Source organism: Sorex araneus, chromosome X, assembly GCF_027595985.1.
Source record: "Sorex araneus isolate mSorAra2 chromosome X, mSorAra2.pri, whole genome shotgun sequence".
Classification (NCBI taxonomy): Eukaryota; Metazoa; Chordata; class Mammalia; order Eulipotyphla; family Soricidae; genus Sorex; species Sorex araneus.
The window spans coordinates 243,049,062-243,066,742 of record NC_073313.1 but is presented as its reverse complement, the minus strand read 5'-3'; the positions used below and the strand labels follow the sequence as shown (position 1 = coordinate 243,066,742).

Here is a 17,681-nt window from a genome sequence, read left to right as displayed (position 1 = left end):
TGCTCGAGGGGGCACAAGTAACGTAACATCTCCATTGTAAGACTTGTTACTGTCTTTGGCATATCAAATACGCCATGGGTAGCTTGCCAGGCTCTGCCATGCGGGCAGGATACTCTTGGTAGCTTGCCAGGCTCTCAAGTTATATAAACATTTACCAGCATATACTCCATTTTATTTGTCAAAATTTTTAACAAAATCATCAACGTTTTTGATGTCACGGATTGGGAGGACTAGGTCATTCAAGATATTCACAAGATATTTTTCAAAATATAAGCATGTAGAAAACTGCTGAGGAGTGAAATTGTGCTATGGCTACTGTTTTCAGTTCTTAGCATTGTTTACATAATTGAGGCAGTAGCTTAGCCAAATGCAAAAGATAAGAGAATATTTAAAAATCATACAGTGACTATCTAGAATAAGTCAGAGCAATACTGCCTTACCTGTTGAGTCCTTTCAGTGTCTTTTCCATGTTTATAATGTCACGCATCTTGTACAAAAACCACTTGTCAATGGACGAGAGCTTTGCAATCTCATCAATGGGCATATTTTCTTCCAAGGCCTGCCAGAAAGAAAAGAAAAATACTTTCATTGGCAAAAAAATTGTGAACTACTTCTTTGATTGGAAACATAAGAGTCATCTCTCTCCAAGGTATTTAGAGAACCTGAGGTTAGAGATGGAGATATGAAATAGGAAATTATATCAAATTATTGATACCTCTCCCAGTAACCAAAAGAGGCTGCCAACTCTATCTATAAATAGTAGAGGGAGGAGGTTCACTAAATTAACTGGGATGATGCTCAAATAATGCATTCTAACACTCTCTGCTTCCTTCTCTTGTAAGACTGCTGCTATATAGATTCAAACTTTGGTGCATGGCTACAAGATAAAGAGTCTCTGAGGCCTGGCAGATAGCTCAAAGGGTTACATATCATGGAACACATATCATGCAAGTGTGAGATCTGAAGTTGCATCCCCAGCAATGCTCCAGGAAATGGCCAGGTGTGGTTCTGATGGCCCTAACTTCAGATCTGAGACCCCTCCCCGAGCCTTTCCCCACCAGCCCTGCTAAAGAGGCCCCCAAATAAATAAAGTAAATAAATAATATCTTTTAAAACTATAGTTAAATCAGATTGGCAACAATATTTAGAATAAAAATAATGATCTTGCACTTTAACTTGCACTTTAAATTACTATACTTTAGCAGATAGCATTTTTTAAAAACTATAGTTAAATCAGATTGGCAACAATATTTAGAATAAAAATAATGATCTTGCACTATAACTTACACTTTAAATTACTATACTTTAGCAGATAGCATTTTTTTAACTACCTCATTCCAAATTTTATCAAACTAGTAAGAATTTATGGATCAAATCTGTCTGATATTTGATCAAAACAACCATGAGATACCACCTCACACCACAGAGACTAGCACACATCCAAAAGAACAAAAGCAACCGCTGTTGGAGAGGATGTGGGGAGAAAGGGACCCTTCTTCACTGCTGGTGGGAATGCCGACTGGTTCAGCCCTTCTGGAAAACAATTTGGACGACTCTCAAAAAATTAGATATTGAATTCCCATTTGACCCAGCAATACCACTGCTGGGAATATATCCCAGAGAGGCAAAAAAGTACAATCGAAACAACATCTGCACATGTATGTTCATCGCAGCACTGTTTACAATAGCCAGAATCTGGAAAAAACCCGAATGCCCCAGAACGGATGACTGGTTGAGGAAACTTTGGTACATCTATACAATGGAATACTATGCAGCTGTTAGAAAAAAGGAGGTCAAGAATTTTGTAGTTAAGTGGATGGGCATGAAAAGTTTCATGCTGAGTGAAATGAGTCAGATAGAGAGAGACAGACATAGAAAGATTGCACTCATCTATGGTATATAGAATAACAGAGTGGGAGACTAACACCCAAGAACTGTAGAAATAAGTACCAGGAGGTTGACTCCATGGCTTCGAGGCTGGCCTCACGTTCCGGGGAAAGGTCAACTCAGAGAAGCGATCACCAACTACATTGTAGTCGAAGGCCATGTGGGGGAAGAGAGTTGCGGGCTGAATGAGGGCTAGAGACTGAGCACAGCGGCCACTCAACACCTTTATTGCAAACCACAACAGCTAATTAGAGAGAGAAAACAGAAGGGAATGCCTTGCCACAGTGGCAGGGTGGGGTGGGGGGGAGATGGGATTGGGGAGGGTGGGAGGGACACTGGGTTTACGGGTGGTGGAAAATGGGCACTGGTGAAGGGATGGGTTCCCGAACTTTGTATGAGGGAAATATAAGCACAAAAGTGTATAAATCTGTAACTGTACCCTCACGGTGATTCTCTAATTAAAAATAAATAAATTTAAAAAAAAAAAATGTTATATAAATCTGAATACATGATATTTTGTGAAAGACAGCTAATTGCAAAATTCTGTATTTTTCATTTTCTCTAGGATAAATCATAAAATATAATTTATAGACAAGATCAAGTTGGTTTTATATTTAAAGATTCATAATAAAATCATTTCATTATCTAAAAAAAAAAAAAAATCTGTCTGATATTAATCTCAAGATTATTTTCACAGAAAATACTTCAAGCAAAAAAAGCTCTCCTGAATTTTGTCTAAGACAGGCATTTTTACAAAATCATAGTATATTCTAGTATAGTTCAAAACAATGTAGTCATAATTCTGTTTGGATAGGCAGTTCAACCTCTTTCAAGCTTATTTGAGCAATTTTTCAAAAGTAAAATTACAACTATGGGTCATTAAGCTGAACAGAAAAGGTAAATGAAGGAAGAAATAAATTCTCAAAAACAAAACCTTCATAATCAAAAAATGTCTGCTCTTATTTTTCAATTATTTTAGATAATTAACATATATTATAACACCCAATGAAAAATAATAATCAGTATTCCAGAGCAACACATTGTGGAATAGCACATTATATTTTATATTCTACTAAGAACTATATGTAACTAGTTCCTTTTGTTATAACTCAGGGAGCTCAATTTTATGAAAACTTTTAGTTCTAGCATCAGAATGACTGTGATTATAAGTGTTGAGATGTTGAGATCTAGATAGCCTGTAAATAATTATGTTTGAGTAAAATAAGATGACATTTCATGGGAATACTCTAAGCCATTTTCATTTCATAAGGTCATTTATGATTTTTTGCTTAATTTTCTCTGTAATTATAACCAAGTTCGAAGAACTTTGTCTAACTTTTCAACTGATTAAAGTATAATTAACCATTGACTATCAACACTATAAAGGGGATGGAAACTTAAGTTAGCGACATTTTGATTGGTCCAAGAAAGCATTCACTCAATAATCACCCCAAGATGGAAAGGAGACACAGAGTTGAGTCATTTTGGTTAAAGGACAGCTATCATCGCATCCACAGTTTAAAAAGAAGGAAAGATCCAGCAAGCTTAAGGGCTACATGGGCTGCATCTTTGTCATGCTTATAGGGCTGTAATTAAGCTCAAAATGATCCAACCAAGTCTGAGTTATTCTAAGGACCACCATCCAAAATCAGAATATATCCCTCAGTCTCCCTAGATGAAAAGACATAAAAATCCTAAAATAAGACTGCTACAAAAAAATCAGACTTCAAAGCAACTTGCCCTTTTGTAAGAATCATGAAAGCAAGGGAAGATTTACATGGTCCCTTCATTCTTTCCCCTTCAGCTCTCCACAGTCCTCATACTCTATCAAAATCACCAAGTTCCCAGTTGCAGTGGAAAGGAACAGTAATGAAGACCTCTAAAAAACAGCAATCAGTTCTCCCAGCACTACGGCAGACAATAATTTATAGCTCAGTCTTACTTCTTTCTCATATATGGTACGAATCTCCCAATATTCAGAATTCTTCCTATATTCTCATCATTTGTTCTATTAGAGTAGATTAGCAAATTTGCCTGAGCTTCAGAGTTAAGCTGGTAACTTAACAATTAAGCTTTCATCTGCTTCACAATGACAAAATCTTACTAGACTTAAGGGACAAACCTTCTACTGTCTTTTGTCAAGAAACTAAAAGTCTGCGTGCACATACATGAATATGGTGGACTTCTTTCACAAACAGAAGACTCAAATAGGTGCAACAGCAAAGGTGAAATGGTTTTCTAGTCTTTTATCACTATTACCCTCCCACTATGATAGCCCACTATTATCTTGAAATTCAACATTGAGAAAGATTCATTGAAATGTATCTTTCTCAATGTTGATCATTCAGTATCGCCAAGAATTTCTATAGAGATTAAATATGGTACATATTATGGTTTAGAAACCATACAGGTGAGAAGAAAGTATACTTAGAGAAAAACTCCCTCTTCCATTTCCCATCTCTGTAGGATATATACACAGAAGAGTTTGTGAGTTCAGTCACGCATGCCTTTTGCTATTTCTACAAAGGCAAATTAAAAAGATAAAATTCATATTTTCATCAACTCTCAACACACATACACACACATAAAATGTTCAGTGGGGCTTTGTAAGTTCAGAGTGATTGGATACTGCTAGGATTAATAGTTAGGCTTCCTTAAATGTCAAATCGTCACTCAGGGATTTCTGAACAGGCAGATCTCAGCTGTCCAAGTCACCTTTTATAAAATCACATGAGCTGAATCTTCAGAGCTCTAAGTATAGTAAACATGATAGGAGATTAATATGGTATTTAATTTACATTAAATGGTAGAAGTGTGTAATTCATGGGAAGGGAGAGTTGTTCAAAAACAAAACCAATAAAATATTTACACAGGAAAGTGTATAATTATGGAAGTTCTTGATAGTCTAATGTCCCAGCACAAAAAGAAGCAAATAAATTATTCTAGGGTCTTAGGCAGCACATATTATGTGATTCCATATTATGCATCTCCTTTCTAAAAATTTTACACATTTTCAGGGAAGTGCAATGAGAGTGTTAGGAAGGGGCAAGCCGTATGATCAAGTTATAAAAGTATTGACACTCCACTTACTAAAAAGGAGGAATGCTTTAGGTAAATGATTGTTTACAACTGCAATGTATTCTTAAGATTTACAGTTACATTTAAATGAGTAACTTTTTATGAATCAAAAGTTAATATAAAATCCATAGGCATCCCTAGTTTAATTATCAGAGAGAGCTAGAATTTTTGAATACAGGAACTCTTTGTGATTTTGTTTTAAAATCCAAGTTGACTGCATTCTGAAAAGGGGGAAAATTGTCTTTGGCCTGTTAACACATTTTACCTTGGCTAGAGCATAGATGCGAGTGCTAGATGGGTCAGACAGCTCTTTTTTGAGATCCAGGTTGGATGCCCAATCCTTGTTCATTGGCAGACGAGAAGTGAAACCATCAATAGATGGGTGGCACATCCGTAGAGCCTTCTGGAAACTTTCCTCAAAGGTTCTGCCAATAGCCATGACCTGCAAAACACATTTAGAAGTTCATGTTTAATGAGTTTCTATGTTTTTTAACTTATAACAGAACAAGAAATGGAATAATATACTGAGAAGCAGGTAACAAATATACAAGATTTTTTAAAATAAAAATTATACAAGTAAAAAAATTTGCTTTATACATTTTAGGTGTTATCTTTCTTCAGGTTTTTATTTTCTCCAGAGTTTTAATGTTTAACACTAAGTCTTTCACCATTTAGGGAACTATCTCTATTAGCTGAGACTGACGTGAAAATCAACTATTCTGCTTGGACCATAGGAAGAATGAAACTAAGGACTCCAGAGCACATGGACCTTTCCCAAAACTGGCTTTTGTGCAAGTGTCCTTTGGAACAGAAAGCAAGTGAAGATAATCTGGGCAAACATTACCACAAAAGCAGAACTATTTCTAAATGGATATCAATAGATTGACATTCTTTCCTTATAGCTGAGCATTAATGTTAACAGAACCTTGAGAATCATAACAAAGACAACAGATTTCAATTTTGTATGCAGGTGGAAAGTAAATTTCCCATGACACATCCGGCAATCTTCCCACAATCTTTACCCCTGATTTTACACTAATCAGTTTAAAAAACCATGTGGTGCTTTAGTTTGGATAAGTTACAAGCCAGAACTAGACTTAGATTGACCTTGAAGACTACCCAGTTATTTTCAGTGGATAAACACTGTCTTTGATATTTTTTATGGAATATTAGATTGGTATGCATTTTGTCCCCCAATTTAAAATAATAACAGTCATAACACTGCCTTCAGTAAACTTCCGTGATTCCTCAAATAGACCAAATTCCCATTAACGTCAGTGTAGCAAATCTTTGTGTCAACTCCGTGACAAGATACATATTCAAAGATCACTAAAGCCAAACAGATAACCTTTTCACACTGCTTCAAATCTAATTAGAAATAAAGCAAGATCCCAAAGAGCAGGGATACACAAAATGTTAGTCCAATTTAGGTATTCAATTTGCAAGGCAGAATGGTATTTGAAGAGTTAGACAGTGTGTTTATAGAAATCCTATGTATAGGAGTCCTGCCAGAAATAAGATAGTTTATGGCATTATAAAATTAAGAAAATATGTTAAAATTTAAAACTTTATCATAAATTAGTTCTATTTGTAGCATACCATAAATTTTTATTTTTAGGTATACTACCTAAACGCACACAGAATATATGTAATAAATTTAAAAAATATTAGTAGATATAAACTTTTTTCAAAATATATGCCTTTTTATATTTTCTATTATTGAACTTCATATTTACTGACTAAAACATTTACCATTTTTATTAGATCTGCTTTAATTGTCTATCCTGATCCTATTCTATACGTTCTCATGAAACCTGAATATAAGCAATGTACTTTAATTCTTATTGCAGTTTAATTCATATTTTACGGTTGTTTCCTTATATACTGATCTTATTAATTTAAAAGAATGTAACACAATTATCTTCATTTTATTTACTGTTTTATCTTCTCAATGTCTTACTGTAGTAAGAACTTGAGAAATGTTTATCAACTTGAGTTTAACTACATGTAAGGTGTGAAATACTGACAACAAAAATATCTCAAATACTAAGCACTAAAAGAAAACATTATGAAATTAATTCATATTTTGACCTAAAAATTTACACATTATAAAAAGTGACGTTTCCTTGGGGCCGGAGTGATAGCACAGCGGGTAGGGCGTTTGCCTTGCATGCGGCCGACCTGGGTTCGATCCCCGGCATCCCATATGGTCCCCCAAGCACCGCCAGGAGTAATTCCTGAGTGCAGAGCCAGGAGTAACCCCTGAGCATCGCTGGGTGTGACCCAAAAAGCAAAAAAAAAAAAAAAAAAAAAAAAAAGTGACGTTTCCTAAGAAATGCAAACAAACTGATAGTTTTTCTGAAGTACTACCAACAAAATATTGCACAGCATTTGACAAGAGATATTGAAAAATAAGTTTTAAAATAATTCTAATAAAAAATTTCAGGTTGGGGCTCATATATATTCAGATACTTTAATTTTTAGAGAATAAAATTATTCTTTATTTCCCATAACTTTTAAATGAAGATCATAATAATGACATTTTCATCTATAAATATTATTGATAAGAGAAATATATTTATTGTCATTTTTTCTAGCTCAATAAAACATGCATTTCCTGTGATTAATAGTATGGTTTTCTAAATGAATTAATCTGAGTTAAGGTGAAAATTTGGAAATGTTAACCTATTTTCAGCTATTTTGTTTAGCAGACGATAGCCAGCATAGAACAATGTCTTCAAAACATAGGCCTACCTAGACCAATAGCTCCTACACTGACCATAAGAGAAAAGATAAAGTAAGAGGATAGGATATAGAGACATTTCTGGGGATATAGGTGTTAGGTTTAGGGGCCATACTTAGCTTACTCCTGGATCTGTGCTAAGGAATCATTCCTGATAAGACTCAGGAATCACATGTATTCTTGGGCTCAAACCCAGGTCTGGTATATGCAAGGCATTTCTGCATATTGTTTGCAATAAAAAGTTTACCATTAACATAACAATAATAACTAGGGAGCTTATTGGAGTATCATTTGCATTTTATAGTTTATTTTAATATTTTATTTATCTTAACTATAATCCCTGATTTTATATGTATTAATCCTAAACTTTCTAAGAACCATGAAAGAGAGATATTATCATCTCCATTTTTCAGATAGAGAACTATATATTCTATACATATAGCAAGTGGTTTTAAATGCAAACCAAGAATAAAGCCCAAGTTCATTTAGTTCAGCCTCATACACTCTCCACTATGTCAAGCCTCCTGCATTCAAAAAGAAGTAAGTTGGTTGACAGGGTAGGCATGAAAGTAAAGTTTAGAAGCTGGAAGAAGTTTCATTCCTTTGTTTCCTCTGAAACAGGGGAGTACTGCCTCTTTGAAGAGGGACAGTTAAAAGCTAAATTTAGTTTTAATAGTGTAAAATAGAACATTGTGAAAAATCTAAAGTTAAAAGGTTAGAGCACATCAGTATCCTGAAAGGTGGCTTAATATTGTACTGTGTCTTCTCAATTTAGAATTTTAGAGCTGTAACAGCCATGCATGAATGATCCTTTCATCCATTCATTTCCCTTTAATAGGCTTGGAAAATGAGAGAGGAAGGACAAAATCACAAAGTGAATGGATAAAGTTTAATTGTGGAGGGTCAAGGCACTTGGCAGTACTCAAGGGATAATTCCAAGCTCACTGCTTGGGGGGGTCACTCTCTGCAGAGCTCAGACCAGTTGATGTCAGGGATTAAACCTGGGACCACAGGATGTTTGCATGTGCACAACCCACTGAGCTATCTCTGTAATCCTAAAATTGAATTCTTAATCCCAGATAAATTGTATTTTTGATATATCAAGTGTCCTTCCATATAACTTTATTTTCTTGGATTGACTATAAAACACATTACACCTTAACTTAGATGGAAAGATACGTGACATGCAAATGGCTGTTTGGATGGAGAGATATGTATTATAAGCATACATGCTTGCATGGATATGCACATACCATTTACTCAATTAGATTACCTCTCTTTTTGAATGGAAACCCTTGGAATTCATTAAGATGCCATATACCAAATACCTTATTATAGAAGTCAATAGGGAAATATTAAGGCACTAGGGTAGAAATGCAATTACTATATAATATATGTCCTTTGGTCAAGACTTCAGCAACTTAAAAACTTAAAACTTTCAATAATATTGAAGATGAAACAAAATAATTGGCATGAAGGAAGAAATCAAGGACTCACCTCTCCTACACTTTTCATGGAGCTACCAATTCGAGTGGATGTTCCATGAAAGCGATCAAGATCCCAACGAGGAATTTTGGTGACCATGTAGTCCAAGCTTGGTTCAAAGCAGGCAGATGTCTTCCCTGATACAACGTTTTTGATTTCTGGCAGTGGAATTCCCAGGGCAATCTTTGCAGCAATGAACGCTAATGGGTAGCTAAAAAGGAGAAGATAAATTTATTTATTTATTTTGGGGATAAGTTTGTTTTTAATTAAACATAACTTCGAATATCTTAGAAATTTTAGTTCTAATCTACCGTCAGAGTATAAAACATACCTGATGCTCCCTTCTGGTTAATGACTTAGCATTCACTTATAAAATAATGTGAAATAATAAAATACAGTCACAAACCCAAAATAACTCATTTTCTTTATCTGACCTGCAGGGTTACAACTCCCATTCTTTATCTTTCAGTCTAAAACCATCAGCCTTCTTGATAAATTTTTCAACTATGTGTAACTTCTACTAAGATAATAATGAAAATTACTCTTTTGAAAAAAATATACATGTATGCTCATGGGAAGACACGAGTTAGAAGGTACTATGACATATGTAATGGTCAGATGATGTATATTTGTCAGGTTTGATTTTTCCTTACTCTTCTCCAAATTATTTTCTACCCAATTAAATTTGCACACTAATAACCTGTCTCTTCAGGAATGGTATTTCTGGTCATTGCATTTGTGAAAATTTCAAAGGACTAAAAGGACTATAGAATTGTAGATGAGTCCTTTACCATAACCCTCTTATCTAACACACAAAAAAACAAATATAAAGACAAGTAATCAAATTCACATAGTCAGTTGAAGATTCAGGAAAACAGGTCTCCTGACTCTTGCTTAAAATTTTCTGCCATTCTATTCTTCAGGGTGAAGCTACATGAAAAATCTATAGAGGCAAAACTGTTTATTTAAGATATTAACTTATTACTGTCTTAAACACATTAACACAAAAAAGAATTAATGAATCACTTGTCAATTGTGCTTGTTATCAAACATTATATGAACAGCAACTTTATTTGAATGGAAGCAATATTCACCTGTGATAATTCCTATATTTTTAGTCTCAGAGTTTAGTTAAAATAAAAATACAGAATATAAAATTCTTGAAATAAATGAATCTATTATTTGTGTGCCATTTAACTATACACTGAAGAGGCTGATGGAGGACTAAATTCAGCATTAGTTTATATTTTTTAACAACATCTGCAAAGTGCAATTAAGCAGCAGATTTTTTGTTGCCTATTTTGACCATCCAGATTTTGATTAGTTTATGATTAGCCAGCAAACAAAGCCAGCTAGCGATACTATTTGCTGCAATCTGGCAGCAATTTCATTAATAAACAGGTCCTTAGGGTCCTAAAGGACTTGAAACTAGCATTCAGAAAATGAATAGAGATAGTAGTTTGTAAATGCTGCACAATGTACCAGGAGATGTCAAATGTCCACTTCTGTCTACAAGTATCTGCATATCTATGGCCTATCATCCTAGTCTTACCCAGTGGCTTTTGAGGCCAGGGCAGAACTTCTGGACAGTCTGGCATTCACTTCAATGATGCAGTAGTCCATGTTGGTCGGATGAAGAGCAAATTGAATGTTGCATTCACCCACGATGCCCAAATGGCGAACAACATTGACCGAAGTCCGTCTCAACATCTGAAACTCTGCATTGGAGAGTGTCTGGGCAGGAGCGACGACAACTGAATCACCTGCAAATCAAAGAAGCACCAGTTATTTGACAGAATTTCTGAATAACCACTAAAGCAACAAAACCATCTATTCATGTGATACTAGACAAAGAACAGTCTGCAGGCTCTTGAGAAAACAAGTTCTCTTCAGGTAATATATTCATTAATAATACTTCTGGTAATATTCCCTCTGGTTCTTGTTCTGCATGCATTACTCTGGTATACAACATGCAGAACCACTCTAACTTTCCCCAACCTGATCTAAACCTCAAGAATTTAGTTATCTTTATTGCTGGATTGGCAGTAAAGTTTTCTATTTCCTTAAGTTTCTCTTTGGAATCATGTCTCTCAAATATTCTCTTCCATGTAGTTATTCTTCTTTACCCAGACTGTTTTTTCTGTTGTCTGACACTCATCCTTTCCCATTCTCTCATCTCTCTGTCTAACCACTTATATTTCAATCTTTCTGGTATCTAGTCACTATCCATCCTACCCACAAACAAATTTTTATTTCACTGGCTAGTTTCCTTCCCCCAGTGTTATCAGAAAATATAAGTACTTTCTTCCTCATCCTTACATGACTACACTGCTTGAAAATTTACCAGTTCTCCCTGCCACCCATTGCCATATAATTCCTTTCAATATAGATCAATAACCAACTTTACAATAAAACTTTCTGCTTGGATCCCCAAGAACGTCAAGTTAAATCTTCATTCTTGACCTTTCATAGCATTTGATACAACCAAAACTTATGTTCTAATACAAAATGTGTTCCTGAAAAAGTTTACTTAGTACTCCACTATTCTAGCTTTCTTATATCAATTTTCTAATTTATATTTAACATAAATTATTCTTCTTTCCCCATCTAATGAATCTAAATCTTTCCCAAGTTTCACTCCTTGAGATCCTTAATCCTAATATTTTCCATCCCTATACCTTTGTTTTTATAAACTTTATATGATGAAGAATACAATGAAGTATCAATATTTCAGGCCTATGCTTCCAGCTTCAACTGATTTCTTTATATCAGTGACATATAATAACTTTGTTTTACTGTTTTAGTTCTATTTCCCCTTATTGAAATCCAGCTCTGCATTTTTAACTATCTTCTTTGGGGGCAGGGGGTGCAACACCCAAAGATACTCAGAGGTTACTCTTGGCTCTGCACTCAGGAATTGCTCAGGGGACCATATGGGGTGTCCGGGCATGTATCCTACCATCTATAATATCTCGCCAGCCCCTTAACTTCCTTCTTGAGAATTCTATCCACATATAAAACTCAACATTTCTGAAAATTAGAAATAAGATGTCTCATCTCTGTGCCTTATTATCTGACTAGTTTCCCTCCTAGAGAAACCTATTTCTATCGTATGCCTATTTCCTCATAAACTTTGTGACCAAAACACCTATCTGCCTTAAGCCTCTTAACTTTATTACTCCTTACTTCTCAACATCAAGCCTTCTAAGATGTTACCTTCACACTATTACTTATATTTGATCCTCTCCTAAGTGAAATCAGGATAATAATACCTGCTTTACTTCACAAGGTTCTGTGAAGATAAGTTACATTTGATATTTTCAATTTGTAAATAGCTTAATAAAGGCAACCACGGATCTGAAAAAGTGATTTGTGAGGCATTATTATAACAGCTGAAATATTTCTTTGCCTACCTGTGTGAACACCCATGGCATCAACATTTTCCATGTTACAAACAGTGACACAATTGTCATCAGCATCTCGGACCACTTCGTATTCAATTTCTTTCCACCCTGTCACTGATTTTTCCACCAGGACCTGGTTGGTCATTGCAAAGGCCTAGAAATTAGTTAACAAAGATGTTAGAGGGAGAACAGGCATGGATTTAAACTATGGACATCTGGGGAAATGCCATGACCTAAATTCAGGTCAGCAATGAAATTTCAAGCCCAGTCACAATCCAGCCCTCTGCTCCAGAAGGCACATCATGTCAGAAAATCAGTGAGGGGGTAGGAATAGCATCCTGCAGTGAATATACTTGATTTACATTATTGAGGCTTGCCAGTCAAAGTGCTGATATGACATTAAATCAAACTAATTTAGGGAAAAGAGAAAATAATTGAGCAATCAAGCAAAGGGAAATGAAATTATTTCAGCAGTTAGGCTTCTGTGAAACCCGAAAATGTGATAAGTGCGAATAAATATGGAAAAATAAGTCTAAAGACTCTGGCTTTCTCTAAAATAGCTGAGGGTGCTTTGCACGTTGACACACACAATAAAAGTCAGTTGATGTTGATGAGGAAAAGAAAGGAGATGATTATGGCTGTAAACAGTTAGCCAAGATGTCACAAGAAACTGGGGAATTAGAAGAATCATATGCTACTATTATTATAGTTAATCACTGCCTAAGTGCTTAAATATTCTGAGTCATATATCATGTATGCCTGATTAAACAGATATGAGTTAGTATAATTATCATTTCATATTTACCAAGTACCCACCGGTGTGGGCAGCATACTGAACCCAAAAAATACAAAAGCAGCTCTCTGTGACCTTAGTATATTTGGTGGCTAAAAATCCGAGGCAGAAATATTCCTTTGTCTTATATGTATTTAATTTCAACAGTGATAAAATGAAAAAAATTCAGAAAAAATAGTTTGAATTTTTTTAATTCCAGGATGTAGGGTGAAATAATAACTTGAAATAAGTTTTTCCATGATATGTCTCCACACTATTTTTTTAACCTCAGTCAACAAAACAGGCTCTGGCTTGTACAACTGAAAATGTAACACATTTGTCCCCCAGCAGCTGATGATGAAAAAATGGCTAGGAAATTCTGAAGCCACAATTTAATCATGATTAATTTGTCATTAGGATTGCCTGCTAAAGGAAGAAATTTGAGAAACAAAGAGTATGGATTCAGAAGGGCTTCTGCATTCTAATGAAGTGGACTGAATATTTAAGCCCGAGGACACTGAGATAATCGTCATTTGTTTTCTGGTTTTTTTTTACATTATATATTTAATACAGAGCCTAATTTAGGGACCTATATGCATTCTCCTCTTCTATGAGAGTAAAGTCTGAGCAAAACTGCATTCATGAATTTATTTTTAAGTGAATTTTTAATTTATACTTTGGACTATCAATTTTCATAAGATTTTCTCTTTAATGGTAAAGAAAAAAACATTAAGCAATGTGGTAAAGTATTTGGGCATAAGGTAGCAACATTCAAACACAAGTTCTTTTATATATGCATATGTTAGTTAACAGAGTTCAGTAACTTCTGACACTGAGCAACTTATGTATTATGTATGTTTTACACCTAAAATTGAAAATAAAACTAAGCAGCTCAGTGTACTTTGTCCGACTTACACAAAAGTATGTCTTATTACATCTACGATAATAGAAAAATAGAAGTGTATACTCCATTTAAATAATATTAAAATGTATATTAGCATTATGGGCATTTTGGAGCAACCTCTAAAGCAGAGAAAGATGAACTGAGTTCTTCATATTATTAAAATCATAGACAATATATACTAAAGATGGGCTTTTCGTTAGAGTGACCATCAATTTGCCAAGGGCTGCCTGGGTTAACTTTGTGGTCCAGTGTAAATAATTGCACTGCATTTTCCGTTCAAAGGTGATATCTTTTGTAAAAACACTTTCAGAGAACATGGCAGTGATTCAAAATAAAGAGAAAAGGGCATTTGTCAGCTACATAACTTTCTGTAATGGAAAGTCTATGTCAATTTCAATTACAAAACTTTCTTGGTTGCTCAGGAGCCGGGTTGTGAAAATACATACTTTTGTGCTCATGTCCACTAAGGTCTCCTTATTTGGGCAAATGCCTGAACCCAGTCCACCGAGGGCATAAGCAGAACGGATCATCACTGGGTAGCCAATGGTGTCTGCAGCCTTCAAAGCATCCTCAATCTGTCAACCAGAACAATGGCAAAGTTTTAGAAGCTGATATTCTTGTAGAAGAGACACAACCAAGAGAATCTGGCAATCTGTCTATTTGGAGAGAATGAACGTGAAAAAGTTCTAGTCTTCCCTCCGTACCTTCTGGAAAGCAAACGTCTTTACATGTTTAGGTAAAAATCTCTTGATTTGGGAAAGTACATTATGAAGACTTCTGGTGGCAAATTTTACTTTCCCATATTACAAAAATCTATGGCCAAAGCAGAAATAATTATCAATTTGAAATTTGGTGTTATGCTGAGATATTTTTTTATTTTTTAATTCCGCTTAAGTCTTTACCTTTTAATCTAATAGGTTTTTACTGCAAAGCCAACTTCCTACTAGAGCTAGCCATTAGGAATACTATATAGAATAGAAAGAGGGTTTTCATTTTCCAAGTTCAGTTACAGAGTAGTCCCGGAAGCTTGGGATTTCTTTTTTTAAAAATGTACAGAATTACAACATATGGTGGCTATAATTTTCTGTCATGGAATATTATTACACCACCAATGGGAATGTAATTACACCTTTCCCATATGCCTGTCTCTCATCCTGAGGAAGCAACGACATAATTAAATCTGGCAATAAAAGAATAAATGTATGGCAGGAGCTTTCCAAATGTTCAGCAGAGCTATCCTGGGATGATTCCTGATTGACATCAGTGTAGCATGGTACGTACTACCATGATAGCATTGATAGTACTCTTTTCTAAAACACACATAGTCCATTTTCAGTTGACTGAGCAATAGGTTCCTTATCCCAAAGGACCTGCTTATTTCTATAATTGAAAAGTTACATCAAAAACTGCCTTAAGTGCCTCCACCCCACTAAATATATGCCAGTAATCAGTAATTATCTCAGGAGCAAAAATAAATGCAAGAAGACTTTTTCCTGGTGCCTGGCCATATCCTACCAATAGGCATAAAAATACAATAAAAATGATTAATAGAATGCAAAGTAATCTATGCTCTTTAAACAACTGAAGCATAGATCTTTCAGTTACAAATCTTGCTCAATCAACACAATAGCTTTAAAAGCTTATTTGAGCAGGTGGGGTGATATGGGGGACACAGCCAGTCGTGTTCAAGGTTTACTCCTGGCTCTGTGCTCATGTGTCACTCCTGGCAGGCACGAGGGATCTTATGGGGTGTCAGGAATTGAACTTAGGTCAGTCACATGCAAGGCAAACACCCCACCTGCTATACTATAGCTCCGGTCCCAACCCAATGGCTTATTTTTTTTTTAATTTTATTTATTTTTAATTAGAGAATCACCGTGAGGGTACAGTTACAGATTTATACACTTTTGTGCTTATACTTCCCTCATACAAAGTTCGGGAACCCATCCCTTCACCAGTGCCCATTCTCCACCACCCGTAAACCCAGCGTCCCTCCCACCCTCCCCAATCCCATCTCCCCCCCACCCCACCCTGCCACTGTGGCAAGGCATTCTCTTCTGTTCTCTCTCTCTAATTAGCTGTTGTGGTTTGCAATAAAGGTGTTGAGTGGCCGCTGTGCTCAGTCTCTAGCCCTCATTCAGCCCGCAACTCCCTTCCCCCACATGGCCTTCGACTACAATGTAGTTGGTGATCGCTTCTCTGAGTTGACCTTTCCCCGGAACGTGAGGCCAGCCTCGAAGCCATGGAGTCAACCTCCTGGTACTTATTTCTACAGTTCTTAGGTGATAGTCTCCCACTCTGTTATTCTATATACCATAGATGAGTGCAATCTTTCTATGTCTGTCTCTCTCTTTCTGACTCATTTCACTCAGCATGAAACTTTTCATGCCCATCCACTTAACTACAAAATTCTTGACCTCCTTTTTTCTAACAGCTGCATAGTATTCCATTGTATAGATGTACCAAAGTTTCCTCAACCAGTCATCCGTTCTGGGGCATTCGGGGTTTTTCCAGATTCTGGCTATTGTAAACAGTGCTGCGATGAACATACATGTGCAGATGTTGTTTCGATTGTACTTTTTTGCCAATGGCTTATTTTTAAGATAATTTATCTTTAACATTTACTCCATTCAAACAAGAAATTTTAAAACCAACTGCTTCCCATTCACAGGCTTTTTACATATAAGAAGTGTTATAATTCCAGGAAAAAGGTAAAAATTACTTTGGCTTTGAAAACTGGTGGAAACATTTGCAATTTCATGCCACTTCAACCACTGATGAACCACTTCATCTGTGGACTCGTGTCTTCATATTTTTTCATAAATAAAATATATTTATCTCTAACATTTAGTATCAAATGAACCAATTACAAATGCACCTATAGTATTGATGTATTTGGAAGAAAATATATGCAAATATAATCATTTTAACTTATTTAGAATGATAAAACATTCTCCCTAGATAACTAGCAATGACTTTCTTTCAACAAGAAAAAAAAAAAAGATTCCTTACTGTTTCCACTGCAAAGCTAGGAGCAATCTTTTCATTAATCTCATTGAGTTTGTCTGAGAACAGTTGTCTGTCTTCCGTGGCCATAATGGATTCAACTGAAGTCCCCAAAACTTTCACACCATATTCCTTGAGCACACCTCTCTTGAATAATTCCACTCCTAGGAAAGAACCGATTACAATACATTTTTTCAATACCAAACTCTTATTTCATTTTTACAAATACTTGAATACAACTTTTTGGGTTTTAGTTATAAGTTCACCTCCCAGAGTTACCAATGTTCACAGTAGAATTATTTTCAGTGTTAAAAAATTGTAATAAAAATTCCCATTTTAACAAAAAATTAGTTATTCTTTACTTCTCTTACCATTTTCTTCAATTTAAATTTTTCCACAAAA

General features: G+C 35.3%; 1 protein-coding gene across 1 annotated transcript in view; it reads right to left on the bottom strand.

Annotated features, from left to right (window-relative positions):
* The window catches only part of CPS1 (carbamoyl-phosphate synthase 1), a 120,929-nt gene that overhangs the window by 57,787 nt on the left and 45,461 nt on the right, over positions 1-17,681 (bottom strand). The window contains exons 15-21 of the mRNA XM_004601328.3: positions 17,286-17,443; positions 14,720-14,848; positions 12,607-12,751; positions 10,746-10,956; positions 9,206-9,404; positions 5,231-5,407; positions 441-559 (exon numbers count right to left, since the gene is read on the bottom strand). Coding sequence (XP_004601385.2) covers positions 441-559; positions 5,231-5,407; positions 9,206-9,404; positions 10,746-10,956; positions 12,607-12,751; positions 14,720-14,848; positions 17,286-17,443 — 1,138 coding nt within the window. The remainder of the gene's footprint in view (positions 1-440; positions 560-5,230; positions 5,408-9,205; positions 9,405-10,745; positions 10,957-12,606; positions 12,752-14,719; positions 14,849-17,285; positions 17,444-17,681) is intronic.